The following is a 20,616-nucleotide window of genomic DNA, read 5'->3' as shown; positions in this document are numbered from 1 at the left end:
AACTGTCATCCGAAGCGTCACATGTTTTGTTGAAGGTTAGCCATTTTTAATATGGATTAGGAATTGTGAAAACTTACTAAATAATGATTCTGTAATAAGAACGTTTCTTGCATTACGAGGAGATTATGGTCAACATTATAGTCTATCTGAACGTACAATCGGTAAAGAAGTGAAAAAAATCCTAAATCTGTTACTGATTTGTCAAGGCTCATACATCCTCGAAATGCACGCCAGACCGAAAATTTTGCTGCTGTAAATGGAAGTGTTGAACACTTGGGCCTCTCTTACGGCACGATATGGCGTATTTTGCATCTGGATTTTATCTTCTTTTAAGATTCGGTTGACACAAGAACTAAAGCCAGCTGAGTATGGAAAGTATTGGACATATGCCGAATGAGCAACAACGTTTGGATGACAAATTTTTTTGCAACGCATTTTCTTCAGCGACAAAGCATATAACTATTGAGAGACCATTTTATCCACAAAAAGTCACTGTATGGTGTACAATTTGGTCTGATGGAGTGAAGGTGTCAATTTTCATCGCTTTAGCCGAATAATTACCGTTTTTTGGCTTGAAATTAATGATATGTAATTGGTAGAAATTTTGTCCCAATAAGATGGTGGCAACAAGCCACACAACACAATCCGTTTTGGCTTTATTGCAAAAAAAATTCCCAGGACTCGAAATTACTCGTTTCGGCGGTGTGAATTGGCCACCAAGATCTTGAGATTTTAGATTTTTTTTGTGGGGTTATTCGAAGGACCGATTTATCATCTCTTGATTTTTTTGTGGGGTTTGCCGATAATCCTAAGACTATTGACGATCTGGAAATCAAGTTATTAATGAGATATTGCTCGAAATGTGCCGGCGAGTCATCGAAAATTACCTCAGAACGATTGAGTCTGTGGAGGAAATTTAAATGATGTTGTATTCCTCTCATTATGACAAGCTTCAACCATTATAATGAAATGAAAGTTTATCGATATTCTATAGTATATAACATTACTAGCAAGGTAAGAGGGTTTTTACTAGCGAATGGAGGATATAATTGACGAGCCGCAGGCGAGTCAGTTACCTCCTTGAGCCAGTAAAACCCGTTACCTTGCGTGTATTGTTTTATATTTTATTTGTTTCTCATTTGTAAAAAGGTTAGATAAATTCCAAAAAAATCTCAATAATTTGTCTCAAATGTCGTAAGCTATCATAGACAAGTCTATGTAAGCTATGGAAGCGTTGCCATGAACATGTCTGTTTATTTTTCTTTACATTTGTTTTGGCGAAAGAGAGAATGAATGTACCAAAAGAAATTATTGAGGCAGCCAGTAGTGTAGCTTCAAGTTTATTACCTGCAAAATCAGCTTCAAGGTACGAGCGAGAATATGACAACTTCAAAAAGTGGCAAAAAAAATAGTGTGATTGGGGTAACTGAAGATGTTTGTTGGTCTACTTGAATCAACTATCAGCTAGATTCAGCCCTAATACTTTATGGGCAAAATGGTCTAGGCTGAAAAGCTGCTTGGAAATGAAAGAAAATGCCCCTGTTCGCAGGTTTGTTTTCCTTAAAAAATTTATTGAAAAATATTACGTTTAGTTGTCATTTGCAGATTTCAAAAGGTAATAGCGTTTCTGAAACGAAAAAATGAGCGTTATACGCCAAAAAAGGCCAAGGTATTGAGTAAAGAAGAGGCTGAACAATTTCTTTTACATGCTCCTGATGACCAGTGGTTGCTGGCTAAAATTGTAACAATATTTGGGATTTTTCGATGTTGTCGATGTGACGAAATTCTCTCCTTAAACATGAATGATCTAGAAGATATGGGAAAATACGTTATTGTGACATTGCGGCAAACAAAAAATTTAACAACAAGAAGATTCACCATAACCGATGATGGCTGCAGCTTCAAGCCTTGCATGTTATACAGACAATATGTAAATCTTCGGCCTCCTGGAACAGAAAGCCTGAGATTTTTTTTGACATACCCACATGGAAAAATCTGTGTTACTGGAAATAACAATTGTACCATGATTTTCAACATATATGACGATAAAACGAAATTTTCTAATGTAAATAATGCTACTAACTTGTAAAAATTTTGCAAGTTAACTGTCAGTTTTACAAGTTAGTGACTTGATAAAATAAACTTTCTTGATTAATATTGTGTTTTTGGAAACTGACGTTTACAAATGAGAAACAAATAAAATTTTTTACGCTTACTTTCGGAACCACAAAATGGATAAATTTTTCACTACTTGCGCTACTCATTATAAATTTAAATTATAATTTGAATTGAAAATTATGAATTAAACTATAAATCGAAAGACAGATTATTTGATTGACTTTTATTGATATTTTACATTATAAATATTAATTACATCTTCTTAACCTAAAGTTCATTATGAATATATTCAGTCGTTACTTTCACTTCCTCATCATGGTAATCACTACATTCTGGTTTGAAATATTTCTGTAATGAATAGAATTGTTTCAGTTAATTTCTTTTCTTAGAAGAATATAATGTTCAACCAAATTAATATATCTGAAGTGATCATTTACCTGACATTGCTGTTCGTACATAATGAGGTTGAAATATTCCAACATCGATGACTCGGAGAGTGAACTTAGAGCCCAACTAGCAACAAAGCTTGTAGCTTTGCTCAGCAACATTTTAAGACCTGGTATTGTGTCTGTTCTCAAATCCTTCTGGTTCACCAAACATAACACATATCTGTAACAAATTATAAGTTTGAGTGAAAACAATTGGAAATACATTACGAATTATTTGAATTTATGTACTTACTTATCACATTTAGAATTTTTCTTCAAAAACCTATAAGCTCGGTTCACACGAGCTATTGGTTCGATGATTTCCAAATTGATTGAATCTGCTAATTTTGCTGAGATGCCTTCGGTACCTCCTCTAGATCGACCCTTCTCTTTGATCATATTGACGACGTGCTACAAGATGAAAAAGTATTTTACTGTACAAAATTCAACTATTTATGTAAAATGAATACAGGTGTTTCAATGAGAGGCTTAATTTGAAATAGCCCGCTTCATGAGAAGCTGTCACTTTTGAAGCTGTCATCTAGTAACATTTGACAAGAACTCATTCAACAACTCATTGTGAAATGTGAAATGAAATTGTTGAATTTAACTAAAAAATGGTAAAAATTTGTAGTCACGGTTCGCAAAACTAAAGCAATTTTGGGTCGTGGTGAAGCACATTCATGACCGACAATAGTGAAATTAGTGGAAAAATTTGAGAACAACTGAGAATATCACTGCTGTAGACCCAGGATTGTTCGTCTATATCATCATTTCATATAAGTATTTAGGTTGATTCCTTACCGTAATATATGAAACAATCGGCATCATATACTGCTTCGAGTCGATTTTTGTATTTAAGTATTTTTCAAACATAAAGTCTGCAAGAGCTGCTAAGCTTTTCACAGGAGTATCAGCTTGGAAGAGCACTGATTTTGGATAACCTTGACTACTGAGGTAGCCATTGATGAATATTTCGATACCAGTTATATACCTGAAGAAAAAAGAAATATTTAATATGTCATTCTTTCAGTAATTTACAATTTAATCTGCATGAGAATGTTCCGAAACTGGAAAAGATTTAAAGGAAGATTTTCTAATATTATAAAGCTCTATACAAAAGGAACTTTCCAGATCAGATCAAATTTATTCTCTATGTGAAAATTTGTACAGTGCTGCGATGTTTCAGCCTCCATGGAATGAAATACAATAAATGATCCAGGTCAAGTCAAGGATGGTTAGTACTGGAGGGAGTCGTGGGCAAAATGTCCCATATTTTTTGCCTTGGAACATTTTTGGCGTTTTGAATATCCTTTAGTTTAGGAGGTACTTTTCGACACAAAAAAGCTTTTCTAGCTTTATGTCCGTAGGATTTACCGTTTTCGACAAAATTCCATTCTAAGAATTAGGTACTTTATAAACGCAAGATCCATATCTGGATGTGCAGATTACTGTTTTTGTGATTGTCAAAACGACATGTGTTCTAGCATTATGTTCGATTCCTTGTTATTGAAAGTAAAAAAAACAAAAAATTCTTCGATTTATCACATAATGTTCCATCACTTCTTATCGTCAAAAATAATTTTTATATTGTACTTTCAATATGAAGCAAATTCCTAGAAATTCTCGAAAACAATATATTTCATCCAAAAATTCGAAAATGCTCGAAGAAAAAAAATTGGGTATTTTGCCTACGCCTTCCTCCGGTACTACCCGCCACTTACTTACCTGGGTAATTTATTGGATTTCATTCTAAATAGGCTGAATGATCTTAGGACTGTACAAATTGTTACACACTTCCCTCTGTAACTTTCGGCAAAAATAAAATATAACTATTCGAAGAATTAACTTCAACAGCCTATATCTCGGAAATAAAGTTATCGCCTAATTTTTCGACAAAGGATATAGGAATCTTTGAATTTTTTTAACCTAATTTCGGAACACTCTTTATATGTATTCCTATCATGCTCTTTAATGTTTTGATATAACTCTTACGAACTTTTCATAAATTTTAGGATCCGAATAATATTCCACAAATTTGCCTATCCTCAAGGTAACCATATGAATCCAGTGCCTTCGGAAGGAGTGATTTTCCATCAATTCCACAAATTTATCATAGCTGAATTTCCCGGATTCGTCAGAGAAAATCTTGATTATTTTTTCTGCTCCTAGTGTTTCCATAATTTTCTTTCCAAAATCAGAGTTCATGAAATGATCTGCTAGTATGTGGAATCTTTCTAATAATGGCGGCATCGCCCAAGAGTGGTCAGCATGTCTTTTCTCTCTCTGTTTAGCTTCTGGACCATAAACAGAGTTTAGGAAGTCCATCATCAATGGCATATAAGCTGTGTAGAATTCATTCATTAATTTAAATACAGGTTTTAACCTTAAAATACTTATACAGGGTGAGTCTTTGACTTTTACATATAATTCAACGAGGTCAAAAGAAACAATTTTTCCTTTACTATTCTTTCCGATTTCTTTTATTTCCCACTTAGTACAATGTTGGGAGTTCACTGGACTTTGATCGAATTTTATTTGTGTAAAGATTCATCACATCAATAAAGAACTATATTGCGAGATATAACTGAAAATTACACTTTTTTTATGGGTTTTTAATAGCCTGTATCTTTTCAATCGACCCGGAACGGAAGAAATGGTAAAGGAAAAAGTGTTTCCTTTGACCTCAGGAACATTCGGTGGAAATATATGTACAAGTCAAAGACTCACCCTGTATAGTTCAGTAATTTGGTTATAAGGAAAGTTTTTCGGAAATTTTGAAAATTAATGATATTGATATGAATATTGATGTGCTCTTCCCGAATTCCAAATTTGCCACCTCGCGTCTCCGTCTTGTAAAAATGGCTAACAAAATCAGTTTCATGCCCTTTTCTATTAATTAAATCCTAAAAACAGCTACCTATATACAGCATTAGGTAAACTAGAGAATATTTCATACAATTGATGTATCCAAACTTTTTTTTTAATAAATAGTTTTAGCGTAGGGGCGCCGCAAAGTATACTTCAATTTCAATATGCGTTTTGGATAAAAAAACACTCATTTTTACAACACCTTCATGTAGATTTTTTATCGTGGCGATTTTATAACCTGGTATCCCCTGTAGGCCTAATCCATATACAGGGTGGCCATTTGAAAACGAAACAGACGAGATTACAGACGAAATAAAGTTTTTCGATAGAAATGCTCGGACAGGTCGATTTCTGTTTCGAGGGGGACAACTTAAGATGTAGGTTACGGACGCATAGCGCTTCAACCCTTGCTACTACAACCCTCACCCCCAAATTTTGAATAGGGAAGATGGGGTGAGTGATACCTCATTTGAAAGGTATTTTTATACTGATTTCAGCACAGTAATTGTTTTTTCATTTTATGCATTAGTTCTCGAAATATTCTTAACTAAGTATTTGAAAATGAAGTGGTGTTTTCATGGCACTTGTAGTGTTTTGTGAAAAATCGACATTTTGAGCTTCAAAACAACCATGACTGTGGCTTCCTTCCTAACTAACTAACGCATGAATATTTCGAGAACTAATGCATAAAATGAAAAAACAATTACTGTGCTGAAATCAGTATAAAAATACCTTTAAATTGAGGTATCACTCACCCCATCTTCCCTATTCAAAAATTGGGGGTGGGGGTTGTAGCAGCAAGGGTTGAAGCGCTATGCGTCCGTAACCTACATCTTAAGTTGTCCCCCTCGAAACAGAAATCGACCTGTCCGAGCATTTCTATCGAAAAACTTTATTTCGTCTGTAATCTCGTCTGTTTCGTTTTCGAATGGCCACCCTGTATAATGGTAAATTTAGAAATTTAGTGTAATCTTTTTCGCTTCATTTCTGATGGACCAGTCATTGCGAGTTAAATATCGATCTATAATTCACGGATCGAAATATCATGCGCATCATCTTCAATTATCTTACGTGACCATAATTCGGATTCACTTCTAATAATTCCACTTCTTCCACTAAAGGTTCGTATTTACCCGTCTTCACATGTTTCTTCAGAAAGAAAGTGCCAGGAATAGAAAACCATGTTGGAACTGATGATTCTATTCATTTCAACAGTTGTCAAACTATAATTATCATGGATATATAAATTTTTATAGTAACCAATCATTCTAAAAATTGCGATTTCTAACAAATTTTGTTTTATTTTATCACTAGAGGAAAAATAAAAAGATTGTGGAATTGTAATAGTGCAAATGCATTATCCTACATATATCATTATAAACAATCAGAGAAATGAACTATCAGCTGCGCTTGTAAATATACTACTTTGCTACCTAGGAAAACAAATAACTATATTCGCTTATAAATCGAAAATATAAGAAGGTGGCCAAAAATGAATACTACTCTTGTTAATTTCTCAGAAAAATGGAACGAGAATGGAGTTTCGTGTTCATCCTGTGGTTTTAAAGATGTAGTGCTAAAACATCGAAATTTGCCCTCTTGATACAGTTGAGTCCACTTCAGGATAACATAGAATATTATGCAAGTGCAGGTATAACATATTGTCTTTTTGCTCTTTCAATGTACCTTCTTGAAAAGGTGTCAGCTATCCATCCCAGGTCTATAAATGATATCATGTTTTCATTTTACCAGCAACACATTGTGGAATATAGTTCATGAAAATACGAAAAACACTTGAAGGTGTAAACTGTAGATGAATGAACTTTAAGGCGCTCCTACGCCAAAAATTATTGATTTCACAAAAAGAGTGGAGATTCATGGATTGTGAAAAATATTCTCTAGTTTAATATTTTATACGACTGTCTTTATTATAAACTAATTCGAAAAGGAGATATTAGCAAAGAAATTGGTCAAGATGGCAGCGCGAACGGCAAACTCAGGTGATAATGTTGATATTCGGAAAGAGCACATCGAAATCTATAAAATCACAAATTTTCATAACTTCCTGAAAAATTTTCAGGTAAAACTACCGAATAACTGGAATAATAAGGTTTTAAATATTCAGTTCAGTACGAACCAGTGAACTGTTCCAGTTTCTCCGCATTTCCAGGTTTGCTGAGAACTCCTCCAACAGTCGATAGTACCGTGAACATGTCAATTCCAGTTTCATCTCTCTTCTGAGGATCCAAGGAACTGCCAATCATTCCTACTATGCCGGATATAACTTCAGTATCGATACCTTTAGCGTTTGGACCAACCATGTTACCTATACCTTGAAGAACTCGTCCTAAATAAAAATTTTATTAGTCAGTATCAGAAAAGAGATCATCATCAACATTTCTACTCACCTAAATTGCCTACACCTTGTCCACCACCTTCACCATCGCCTGATAAGACTCCAGTTATGGCACTACCCATCAGCCCTTGTACCATGGATCCCAGTCCTTGAGCGCCTTGCGATTGGAACAATTCTGCAGCTAATTCTGCAAACTGGCCGAAGTCTTCGCTGGCATGGTCTTCTGCGTGAATTTGTGGACATTGTGATGTCAGAGCAAGAGAAACGATCAGCAGTAATTTGGCTTCCATTTGGTATCAGTTATATTCTGTAAGAAAATTAGTAAGTGAGTAATCTTCTGTATTTCAGATTTCACATACACAATGGACTAGTTTAGTGATTGTTTGAATTTCGCGCTGTAAATTCAAATTCATCAAATTATATTGTTGCGCGCCGCCCTACCACTGTAGCTTCCATCTCTCCTCTATCTAATCTTGATTATATTCATTGTTCGATACATTGTCATATGTTAATAACAACAACGAAAATCGAAATTCACTCATATAACTACGCAAAATTTATGTATCTCCGAGAGTGTGTAAACAATAAAGAAATCTGATATTTTCTCCCCAGAAGACAGAGTTTTTAATAAGAACCCCTCTTTTATGTACGAACTGCGATTTCGTTACAGTGATGTTGATAATACTATATTTGACACGATAGAATTAAAATATAGAGCAAAACTGATAAATCAGTGAAAAAATTTTGAAAATCCATCAATAAATAACTGAGAAATAGATTATTTAAATTTACGTATTTTAGCGCGGAACGTCTTTGGTCTGTGACGTCACGACACTTGCCTGTGATCGCTACACCATAAAAAACGTTTAAATACTTAGTCGCTCCAAGGCTCTTGGGCCGTTTGTAGTTGTACAGTGTAGTTTTAACTCGAGTTTTGTTTTTATGTCACCATAATGGAAGAATGCTTCGTGAAAGGACAAAGTGACAATTTGCCCAAAATAGATATATTCGCAGTGATGGAGTTTTTTTCTTCAAATCCATCTTATGTCAGTGCTGAAATAAAAGGAGTTAAACTTTTCAAGTAAGTATCTACTTTTGAGTTTGCTTCATCATGGTTCAACTTATAACGATGATTTATTTGAAAAACGTTTCATAAACGGTTTGTAGTTGAATACTGGTTGTTGAAGTCTATCAATGGCAAAACATATTTATGTGAGGAGTAAAAAGAGAAAAAAGTAATTTATATGTATGTATATAGTAAGTTATTTCAGCCATCGTGTAACAAACAAAACACGACACGAACGGCACAAGTGATTGTGCACCAATGAATTCGTAAGCACTCTGCGAATACCAGTCGTATAGTGTGTGACGTCACGCCACTTATACGTACTATGAAATTATTCTTTCAAGCGCAACTTCAAAGTCCCATAACTTCTTCATTTCTAGAGATATTTCAATGATTCTTCCACATTTTTGTTTCATTTTACTTAAATTTTTAGAATTAATCCTTAGCAGAAAAATGAAAACTTGTCCATTCCAGAATCCAAGTATTCACCTATAGAAGATGGTTCTAATTGAACCAGAATATTTTCAATATTTTTCTTAAATCTACATAAATTATTACAATTTTTTGAATGAATAGTTAATATATTATGTATTATAATAAATATATAGGTAGTATTGACCTTTTTCTATCATAGTCAACCTGTTGAGAATATATTAGATCTTGGATTCTCATTAATATGAGAATCCAAGATCTAATATATTCTATAATTAGTTAGATTACCACTTAATGAACTTATTCTTAGTCTTAAAAATATAAAGTAAACACTGATAAATGTATAAAACATAAAGGGTTAGTATGAATGGGTTTTCGAAATTTTCTCTGCAAGATTCTCTCTATTTTATTTTACATATTGTCTTAACTATTCTTTTTCAAGCGATGAAAACTGAATTAATTCGGTATTTCTCCTCAAAAAACAATACCGTATCTCATGACATCCCCAGAATATGTTGTCATAATACAGAATTTTGATGGTATTGTCAGTTCTAATATCACAAGGGCATAGACAATATTCGATTATACACCGATTCACGAGACGTAGTTCGCGAAACATCACGAGAGCACATCTCGAGTGGTGTAGTGCCTGTAGAGTTGTGAAGGTGTAGATGTTTGTATAATCCATTGAATAATAAACATAGATAGAGAGAGTAAACGCAAGTTTTACATGTCCCCAACATGGTTAGATTACGTTGTCGGATTGTGATATATTTTCAAATCCACAATTTTACTTTATCGTTATAAATGTATATTATATTGAATGAAATATATTTATTTGAGTGATTCCCGATCAAATATTCAAATTTGAATATTTGGAATCTAAGCTTTTTCCTAATTATCGAATTTTCAATTAGCAGAATATTTATTATTTTCTGTATCTACCTGCTGAAATCCAAGATTTGGCAAATTTTGCTCTCCTAGTGTCATCGGTTGTCGCAGGTCGTTTGGCGCGCTTGAAGTTTGTTTTTCGAATTCCTGATATATTTAGGTATTTATTTCAATATATTTTGAGTTAATATGAAACGTTGATTCACTATGAGTCATGAGAAGTGCGTTCTTTGTGGAGAAACTAGCGAATTGAGTGAAATATCCAATATCGTATCACTGATATTTTTTCATTTCCGCGCGCTTCATGTCAAATTTGATAGTTCATATTGGGAGACAAAATTTGCTTACTGAAAATGACATAATGTGCTCCCTCTATCTATGTTTATTACTCTGAGGTATAATCGAAATTTATTGTCTATGCTGGAGTTGGTATACGTTACGATTGAATAACGAATAACATTTTTAAATGCTATAACTATAACCAAAGCGCTACACTTTGAAAATTTCAAAGATATTTCACTGAGTTTTACATTCTTTTTTTTTTTTTTTTGGCGAATGCCCAAGAACGTTACTATGGAAATTACCTCAATATGGCAGGAGGTAAAATATACCACGTCGTCAAACGTATATTCACTTTTCAATTCGACGTACCTATAGGAAATTCACGGATTTTATTGGTTCATCAGTACATGAGTTATATAATCATTCATAAACTGAGCGACTGTTCTAATTGCGAAACCTATGTTACTCAATTTTAAACAAAAATCATTCATGTTAGTTTGAATTTGTAAGATATTTATAATCCCCGATCCTTTGCTTTGGGTTTTACCACCGAGTCATACCCAAGAATTTCCATAGAAATTTCAGCTCTATTGATTATATGGCATGGCACACTCGAAAACGTGAAATTCCCAGGGTCTCAATATTTCACGTTTCACTACTCCGATTTCGATGAAATTGGGTATAGGTATTTGAGTTGAGTCATTAATGGTTTCATAGAAATTTCGGCTCTTTTGAATATACTAAAGTAGTACTTCTTGGTAGTTCCACTCCCATTGGCGGATAAATTTTAATCGAAGACCTCCACACAGAAGAAAGGGATAATCCTATTCAAATGTAAGGTTTAAGTTGCTTAAAGACCTTGAGACCTAGACGAAGTAACGCCAGATGAAGATCCCGCTAACTCCAAAATTGACCTAAAAAGCGCTGAACAGGTCGATGGGCCTCAACCTTGGAAAAATTTCTGGAGCATGCTGAATATCTTGTTTACCTTGTTAACGGTATTCAGGACGTGTCTCGACCAAGCTCCTCAGTTACGGTAACTTCTAAACCCAAATGACTTCACAAACGAGTAAACGACCGAGTCCGTTAACTCTTGCGAATTTGTTTTGGCATAATACACACATCGTCAAAAGTCTTGGCCCCTCCTATCAACTCTCAACTTGTTGGATATATGCAAAATGACAATTTTTTGTGTGTGGAATCTTAACTATCTCATCACCTAAATGAAAACAAGAAAGAGGAAAAAATGTTTCTTGTTCGGGAGAATACAGGTGTATTCGAAGTTAATCAGTTTTCAGCGATTAACGAGAGTTTTAATATTGGGAATATTGCGTGGAAAATGCCGGGACATCCAATTTCTCAGTTTGACCGGGCATGAATTGTAGCCCTACATCAAGACACTTTGTCAAACCAACGGATTGTGCAACGTTTGAATATTCCACAGACTTAATTAAGTAAAGCGCATAGTGGTCCTTTCCCTGGAAACCAGCAGCGTTGCCTGGAGACTGGTGCCTGGTCAACCCATAATAACATCTGCAAGGATAGGCCATTATATCGCAAATTTTACTCGAAGGAATCGATCAGTATCTGTAATAGCCCTTCGAAGTCATTTTTTCAACGGGTTATCTCCACAAGTACCATAAGGAGATGATTGCAAGATGATTCCTTAAATTTGAGGGCAATAAGACCTTTAAGACTATCTCCGTCGGCATTGGCAGAACGCCACCAAAACTGGCTTTTACCACAATGACGCAACGTACTTTTTTCGGGCGAGTCATGATTCGTTTTACAAAGATGTTTCATTTGACCACCGTACATTTCATCACAAGAAGGAATTACCTACTCTTTCAAAAATACCTGGTTGTGTTCGGATCGTTTGACAAGATAGTTCAATCCGATGTTGCAACTCTTTGTGTTATTCACTGAATTGCATATATTAAACTTCTCAAATAACCCCAAACACAAAAGTCTCAAGGATTCAAATCAGGAGATTTAGCGTGTCATGGCACTGGGCTTCCTTGTCCTATCCACCTTCTGGGAAATGTTTGATCCAAATGTTCCCTAACAGCAAGTGTATAATGAGGGGGCTCCCCTTCTTGAATAAGCCCACTGATTTAAAAGACGACGTTAGAAAGGTAAGGTATGCGTCTGCTGTTAAATTCTGTGGTAAAACTACGATCTCCTAAAATATCTAGCCAGATACTTATATTTCCAAAACGGCTCATTTGAAGACCCATGTTTATATGAAATTTTTACTTATTTTGAGGTCTTTAATCAGCTCCCAAAATAATGAAACTTTGTTTTTCAACACCCGGTATGTATTGATGATTGCTTGTAAAAGGTTTTCTAATAAGAGAGGTTCCAATTTGGTATAAAAACAAAAACGAGTATACTTTAAGAGAAACTAATGGATATTTAACTGAACTTTGAAAGCCTTAAGACCTAATTTCTTATGCAGCTCAAACTTTTTCAACAGTTTCACTTTTGCCAGCCGAGAAGTTACTTCAAGACCTAAAAGTGCTTTTGTTTTGCGAACTGTGACTGCAACATTTTTGTTATGGATTTTGATCATTTTTAGTAATTGCTTGGTTTTGACTTGTGAAAGGTCAAAAGATGGCAGCTTCAAAAGTGACATCTGCTTAGACAGCTATTCAAAATGATAGCTCTTATTTGAAAACCCTTAAGGAAATCAAGGAATGTCCAGGAACACTTTGTTTTCATGATACAGAGTATTGAATATTCACAATTGAATAACAAATTATACGATATTTTGGAAACGGATATATCTCAAATATTTGAACAAGATTAATAATAAAGTATTAAGGTTGAAAGTGTATTAAGTTATTAGATTTTCCCCTCAAATAAATTGAATTTGTCCAGCATTATCAACATAAAATTATACATACTTATTATTATCAAAATTGCACTGAACATCATCGAATCTAAACAGGGGCAAAAATCAAAACCAAATGCTGGTTGAGTAACACTTAGACATTAATTTAATAGTGAACATTATTTTTCAGGATGCAAACATCTGTACGACACTGACAAGATGAAAACAAATGAAGAATCAGATTAAAAACATTCGAAAACCTGAATACGTAAACAATCTGAAAAAGAATGAAAATATTTCGAATAAAAATATTCATACCTAGCAGCAAAGAATACTTTTACTGCACAATAATAAGGTAATAGAATACAAATACGTATAGGTACGTAATTTTAATCTGAACCGAACCGAATTTTCAGTTGGAACTCAAAATTTTGGGCCTGTTTCACTAAGAACTTAGATGCTGATAAGATCCTGGATAACCAATTCATAATTTATTCAACAGATATCTTTAAAACATGTGTTACACAAGAGTCGGATAGGTTAAACTTGCTGGTAGGCTCCTGGAAAATTTAACACCTAGATCGAGTGGTTAATATATTTTTCTCTAATTCTGTGGTTATTCCGTTCATTCTTCCACATCTTGTAGAACAAAATCGTGCGAGAATATATCAGAAACGCACAGTTTTCATGGTTATATTTTATTATTCTATGTTGGCACTCCGATCTTTCCGCTACGGCTTTATCTGTGAATTCATCACTTTGCCTTGAAGAAATCAGTTCTGCCAACCAACATTTTTCAATGCAAAAATCACTAAATTATATTTATGGAAATATTTCATTAATTTCAATGAAAATGCAATGAATTAGAGAAAATAATGTATAATACTCGTACAGAAGGCTCATTCTACCACTCGTTCATTCCAAAACTCGCCACTTCGTGGCTCGTTTTTGAATTTTGAACTCGTGGAAGAATATCAATGCCTTCTGCACTTGTATTATAAATAACTATTCTCTAATTCTGTGGTTATTCCGTTCATTCTTCCACATCTTGTAGAACAAAATCGTGCGAGAATATATCAGAAACGCACAGTTTTCATGGTTATATTTTATTATTCTATGTTGGCACTCCGAACTTTCCGCCACGGCTTTATCTGTCAATTCATCAATTTGCCTTAAAGAAATCAGTTCTGCCAACCAACATTTTTCAATGCAAAAATCACTAAATTATATTTATGGAAATGTTTCATAAATTTCAATGAAAATGCAATGAATTAGAGAAAATAATGTATAATACTCGTACAGAAGGCTCATTCTACCACTCGTTCATTCCAAAACTCGCCACTTCGTGGCTCGTTTTTGAATTTTGAACTCGTGAGAGAATATCAATGCCTTCTGCACTTGTATTATAAATAACTATTCTCTAATTCTGTGGTTATTCCGTTCATTCTTCCACATCTTGTAAAACAAAATCGTGCGAGAATATATCAGAAACGCACAGTTTTCATGGTTATATTTTATTATTCTATGTTGGCACTCCGAACTTTCCGCTACGGCTTTATCTGTCAATTCATCAAATTGCCTTAAAGAAATCAGTTCTGCCAACCAACATTTTTCAATGCAAAAATCACTAAATTATATTTATGGAAATATTTCATTAATTTCAATGAAAATGCAATGAATTAGAGAAAATAATGTATAATACTCGTATAGAAGGCTCATTCTACCACTCGTTCATTCCAAAACTCGCCACTTCGTGGCTCGTTTTTGAATTTTGAACTCGTGGAAGAATATCAATGCCTTCTGCACTTGTATTAAAAATAACTATTCTCCAACAAATAAGCCAACTTGACTTGACATGAAAGGCGTCATTGTCATTTGTCATCGTGTCAGTGTATTTCGATTTAGCGAGAAGGAGATTAGGTAAGGTATTTCGAATTTCATTATTTCTGGAAGTGTTTGTGGTGTAACAATGATTTTGTGTGAACATGGATCATCACGTTCGAGAAAATTTTGCGAAGTCGAGGTTTCGATTATGAAAGTTTGCAGTTACTTATGACTATGATCTTTAATAGAACACGACATAAAAACCACGACCAAATTCCATATACTCACTTCTAAACAACTTATGAATTTATATTTTGTGTCATTAATATCAATAATTCATATTTTATAATTCATTGATTTCTCAAAATTATCACTATTGATTTAATGCAATGTAAAATTTTATCCAAAGGTCAAACTCAGGGTTTTTTCCTGGGTAGAAAACCCTAAAGATCGACCAGAATTATATTTGACGAGAATTTTCCATAAATTCAAATGAAGCACTTTACTTATTCGGCAACAGATTAAAGTTACACTATTTTCTGAATATACTTTGATTTGAATATCGGGACATTTTTCGAAGAGACATGAATATACACGTAACAAGGCCCCACTGTAGGTTTTTTTAACCAGTGAAAAAATCCGACAAGATGAAAATTTAAATTTTGTTGTAGAATTTCAAGCCTAATGCAAGTTTCATGCAATTTTGGAGTTTATAGCGATGTCAGAACTATAGAAAATTCGAGCAAATACAACAAAATAAAATAAGGAAAACATAACGTAAATTCAGGAGAATTTCATGTAGATGACGTCATCAAAACCACAGAAGATCTATGAGCAGAATATCGAGAAAAAAATGAATATTTCAATAATTCAAATATAACAGTTCCAAGCTTCGTGCAATTGCATTTCTGTGTTGATAGCGGACCATGGAAACTGAAGAAAATCCAAGAAATAACGAAAAAATAATAAGGACAGTAGTGACCTGAAGCCAGTGTCTTTAGGCGCTCCCTTATTCATACGCCAATTACCTCATTCGAGACTATATACATATACCCATTACCCAAATACACATCTGTAGTCTCCATGGACTCAATAAGCGAGCGCACGAATGAAGAGCGCTCAAAAGTTCCTGACTTCATGTCAACGCTCTCATTTTGTAGAAAGTTTCATTTATGGTATTTTCTGTACAGAAATACCATCTAAACTCCCTAACAAAATCTGAAGGTACTTTATCTACAGCAAACTAGTACCTAATGGAAAATGAATTTTGTTTTACAGAAATACCTTAACTCACAGACCATCAAGTTACATTGTTTTTAAAAAAGACAGGTACTTCAAAAGGTAGTATTGTTGAAGATTTTTTTGAGATATAGGTAGGTTCCGGAAGTTGTAAAAGACCGGAAATAATTCTAAGGGTACCTATATATTTCAACCGACTGGTGGAGAGTTCATACTTTCTTTTCCAAAATAAATGACTCCACAAATTCCGCAACAATTATGAACAATGAATAAGACAAACATTTGCATATGGGATTTCACGTTTGGGCATATTCAGTGAATTCCAAAAATTGTTGAATCCTTCAAAGAATTTGTATAAATTTAAATAATTATTGAACTTACCATTTGACATGAATAACCAAAATAAACATTGAATTGAAAATGCAACATTTTTTTATAACTCAGCAATTTTAGCAATTCATAACTGAGTCATCGAAAATGTTCAGTAACATTTTTCTCGGCATGACTTATGTAGGTGATAGATAGGTTGAAAACCTTTATAATTTAAAATCCTTTGATTTCATTAATTACATTGGCTATATGTAGTTGCGATTGAACTCTAGTAAACCTGATGTTATAGTTAAGAATTCTTCAGGTGGAATATATCCATTTCCGGACAGTAGAAGATAATGAATATCTCAATATGCAACGTATGAATTATAAAAATAATTATAGATAATTCTTGGAGGCAATGCTTGGCAGCTTCATTCATGTTATTTATAATTCGAGAAACTGTTTAATGTTGAAGAGAACAACAAATTTTGAAAGAAAATAATTATGCTCAGTATAACATTTGACATTACGGATGCAATAACATCTCTGCACAAGTTCTAGACTAATATTATTTCATATTGACAAATTTTTTTTAATTATCTTCTTCTTCTTCTTCTTTATTATCTGAATAGTATAACTTCAGAGAATAATTAGAACTCAAAAGTTTTTGCTTTTCGAATAATTTTGGTAATACATACTCAGGTAATAATATTAATTTCATGAATTCCAATATGTATATCCAAATAATAAATTTAAATTTTCACAAATCCCATTTTCATTTTGAGGAATTTTTTAAAAGGAGTTGATATTGTGTATACATAAAAATGAGTTGTATCCCTTCCAAAAAACTCATTCATTTCGGCGATATATTATTTTCGCTTGAATAAAATTCGATTTTTTCAACATGAAATTCAACTTTAACGATCATTTTCAATTATCTGGATAAGAAAGCCATGAAATTGACTGGGTTCATTAAAACTTAACACGCTCGGAAATGAATTGTTGTAGAAATTACTTGGAAAATATGTGGGAGAATAATTAACGACAAATGATTACAATTTTAGAATTATTGATTTGTTTACGGCAATTTACGAATGTCAGTAGTATATTCGCACGAAAGGAATTTTGATGAATTAAGCTCCTGAGTGATAAGTTATAAACTCTATCTCAGAATATTCTTTGAAGTGGTTTCAAAATGACATATCCCCTTTCCAAAGTCGTAATCGAACATGTCGGAATATCAGGAATCTAGATATATGCAGTTTGATAAGAAATACGTACATAATAGTTTGTTAGTTTATTCAGGAGATGTTAGCATCATCAATCGCAATTAATATTGAAATCCCACAAAATATCTGAAAATGAATGAAATTTCTTCGCTCAATTTTTGGAAATCACTGAAGAACTTGATATCTTTGGATTTCTGGACTTCTGTGCGTGCAGGAATCATTTTTCTCTGTACTGGACTTTAATAAGCTAAATGAACAATCGATGCATACTCGATTTGGTCTAAATATCATATTCAAAAAAGTTTCCCCACAATTGTTCTTTGAAATTTTAGAAAAGTTATTTTTTTGCACTCTATGTCTATATAATCTAAACGGTTGAATTTGGAGCGGTGATGTACAGAAAAATTTGATCAGCATAACGAATTCTTCAACATATAAAAAAATAGTGCAAATTCACCGAAAGCCAATTTCCCTTTGATGTGGTGGTTTGTTAAAAATCGATATCTCAGAATCTATATGTCAGATTTCATTGAATTTTGTGTGTATATAAAGATCCCGATACAGTAGGTAATCGAAAAATTCAGCTATGTAGCTTCTATACAGAAATAAATGATAATGTTTTCTTGATTTGATAACTCTGTTAAGTGTAAACCACAGAATATCTTCCGGAGATTAATTTTTTTCAGTTATTTGCAAGGAGGGAAGAAATGCCAAAATCAAGAATATAAAAGGACATAGAATTTGTGTCTAATTCATGGTATGAGGACGTAGCATTGAGATTCTAAAAACGTATAAATTTGTTAAATACTAAAAAAGGTTCAATTTCAAATATTCGATTGCCTACAGAATTTTCTTTTCCATAATATGGTATATTCCATGGTATATATCGAAAGGAAAAAAAATTGAAACTTTTAAGTATAGGTATATGCATTCAATATTTTTATATACTATTTCGTTTCCTACAGAAAATGATTCTAAACGAGCACTCTAAAAGTTATACATGAAATTTTGTTGAAAGGATCATTCTACGTTAACATTCAATTTTAAGATGGAATATTAAAGACCCTGAAGTTTTGATTTGTGTTCAAAAAACTGAATCAATTAATTTAAAGAAAATGATACATTAATAAGACATTGAACAACCGTCCAAAAGCTTCTGATTTCACATCAGTGCCTTTTTCAGTTTTATATTTATTTTTATTCAGGTTTCGATGAAATGAAACTATTGGCAGTTTGTTATATAATTAGATACTATAAATGAGACAAATCTTAACAGATTATTGTATTTTTATAAAACTCATAATTACAAATTTTTCCAGGTTCGATTGTGAAACTAATAAATTTAATATATGACATCCAATGTTCAATCTCGAAAAATAATTTTAATATTATAGCAATTAGCTGACATTCACCTTGATATTAGGTTAGGTCAGGTTTAGTAAAAGACAAGTATAAAAGTTCAAGTTTATTGTTTATGCTTATTCTTATGTCATTACACTCTGTGAATGAGTTCAACCAACTGTACATGATTTACTATAATTTTTCTGAGGTTTGAATCTGTCATACTCGTTTAATTTTACTATTGTTTTCTAGTATGATTACTTCATTATATCGCATAATAAGCGGATAATAAGATATTTTTCTTATTCACTCAAAATTTTCATCTGATATGTCATGTTATAGGTAACTTCGAGTTTAAAACGCGCAGCTTGAAATTAATTCGATTTTAATATTTTATTATTTATGATACCTATATTTGCAATGTTTTGTCGAACTAATCTTTCGATTTTTTGGGGTTCATTATTGAAATAAACTTACAAAATTCACTATGCCTATATATAAAAATTTGAATAATTGAATTTGAATTCTTCTGACGTAAATGTAGAAATATTACTCGAATTCATAGCTGAAATTTATTAATTTCATGTTCATCAATTTTCGGGCATTTAATTTTTCAACTTGAAAATTAATTTTAGCTCTCAGAAATTGTTTTCACAAAAACTAAATGTGCGACAAACCGAAGCAAAACGACCCCAGTTCAAATAATAATAAAAAGTGCGACATAAAATTTTAAAGAATGTTCAATATTATGAATGATAATCAGATTTCGAAACTTTAGTTTCTCCTCATATCTCACTCATTAATAACAGCGGAACTCTTGATGAAGAATTGTTTCGACCTTCACCCTGAAGAATTCAAATCAACGAGAAGCAATTACGGCCGATAGCCAAACTCACCTGTTTACTTAGGTAAAAGAACAGTCTTCTGGAACAATCAACACCACTCGAATCACTATCACATTTACATGTCAGAAGAAACGGCAATTTTTCTAGATGCGACTAGACGTCGACGAAGAGACAGACGGAGCTTCCCCGTGAACTTCAGGTGCTCTTAGACGTGGACTGTAATACCTGCTTGTCGATTCGTCTACTTGTTGAGAATAACTGTACCGACACCGGTACTAGAATTTGGTTGCGTGGTGCTTGAGCTTGAGTCACCTCCAAGTAATAAAAATTTTATTAACAGATCTTCGGGCACCGATGTAATCTCAACTGCTGATTGGGCGGAAAGTGATTTATTTCTTCGGAAAAAGAATCAGTTTGATTTGGTTCTGTTTGGGGAATACATCGTTTTTTTTCAGGATGAATTATTAGGGAATTTTGCAATGATGAATCATATTATAGGTAGAATGGTGTCATTATGGAATTTTGCTGAAATTCAAATTTCAACTTGAT

General features: G+C 33.2%; 1 protein-coding gene across 1 annotated transcript; it reads right to left on the bottom strand.

The window, feature by feature from the left end:
- Positions 1–2,326: 2,326 nt before the first annotated feature.
- On the bottom strand, positions 2,327–20,354 carry LOC123680639. The gene is made up of 8 exons (XM_045618629.1): positions 20,119–20,354; positions 7,826–8,080; positions 7,555–7,764; positions 4,546–4,891; positions 3,351–3,540; positions 2,800–2,957; positions 2,556–2,727; positions 2,327–2,466 (listed from the first exon to the last, which is right to left on the bottom strand). Exons 2-8 carry the CDS (start codon positions 8,061–8,063, stop codon positions 2,386–2,388), a joined length of 1,395 nt encoding a protein of 464 aa, XP_045474585.1. The 5' UTR covers positions 8,064–8,080; positions 20,119–20,354; the 3' UTR covers positions 2,327–2,385.
- Positions 20,355–20,616: the final 262 nt, after the last annotated feature.

Source organism: Harmonia axyridis, chromosome 5 (genome assembly GCF_914767665.1).
Source record: "Harmonia axyridis chromosome 5, icHarAxyr1.1, whole genome shotgun sequence".
Classification (NCBI taxonomy): domain Eukaryota; kingdom Metazoa; phylum Arthropoda; class Insecta; order Coleoptera; family Coccinellidae; genus Harmonia; species Harmonia axyridis.
This window is presented reverse-complemented; position numbering and strand designations above follow the sequence as displayed.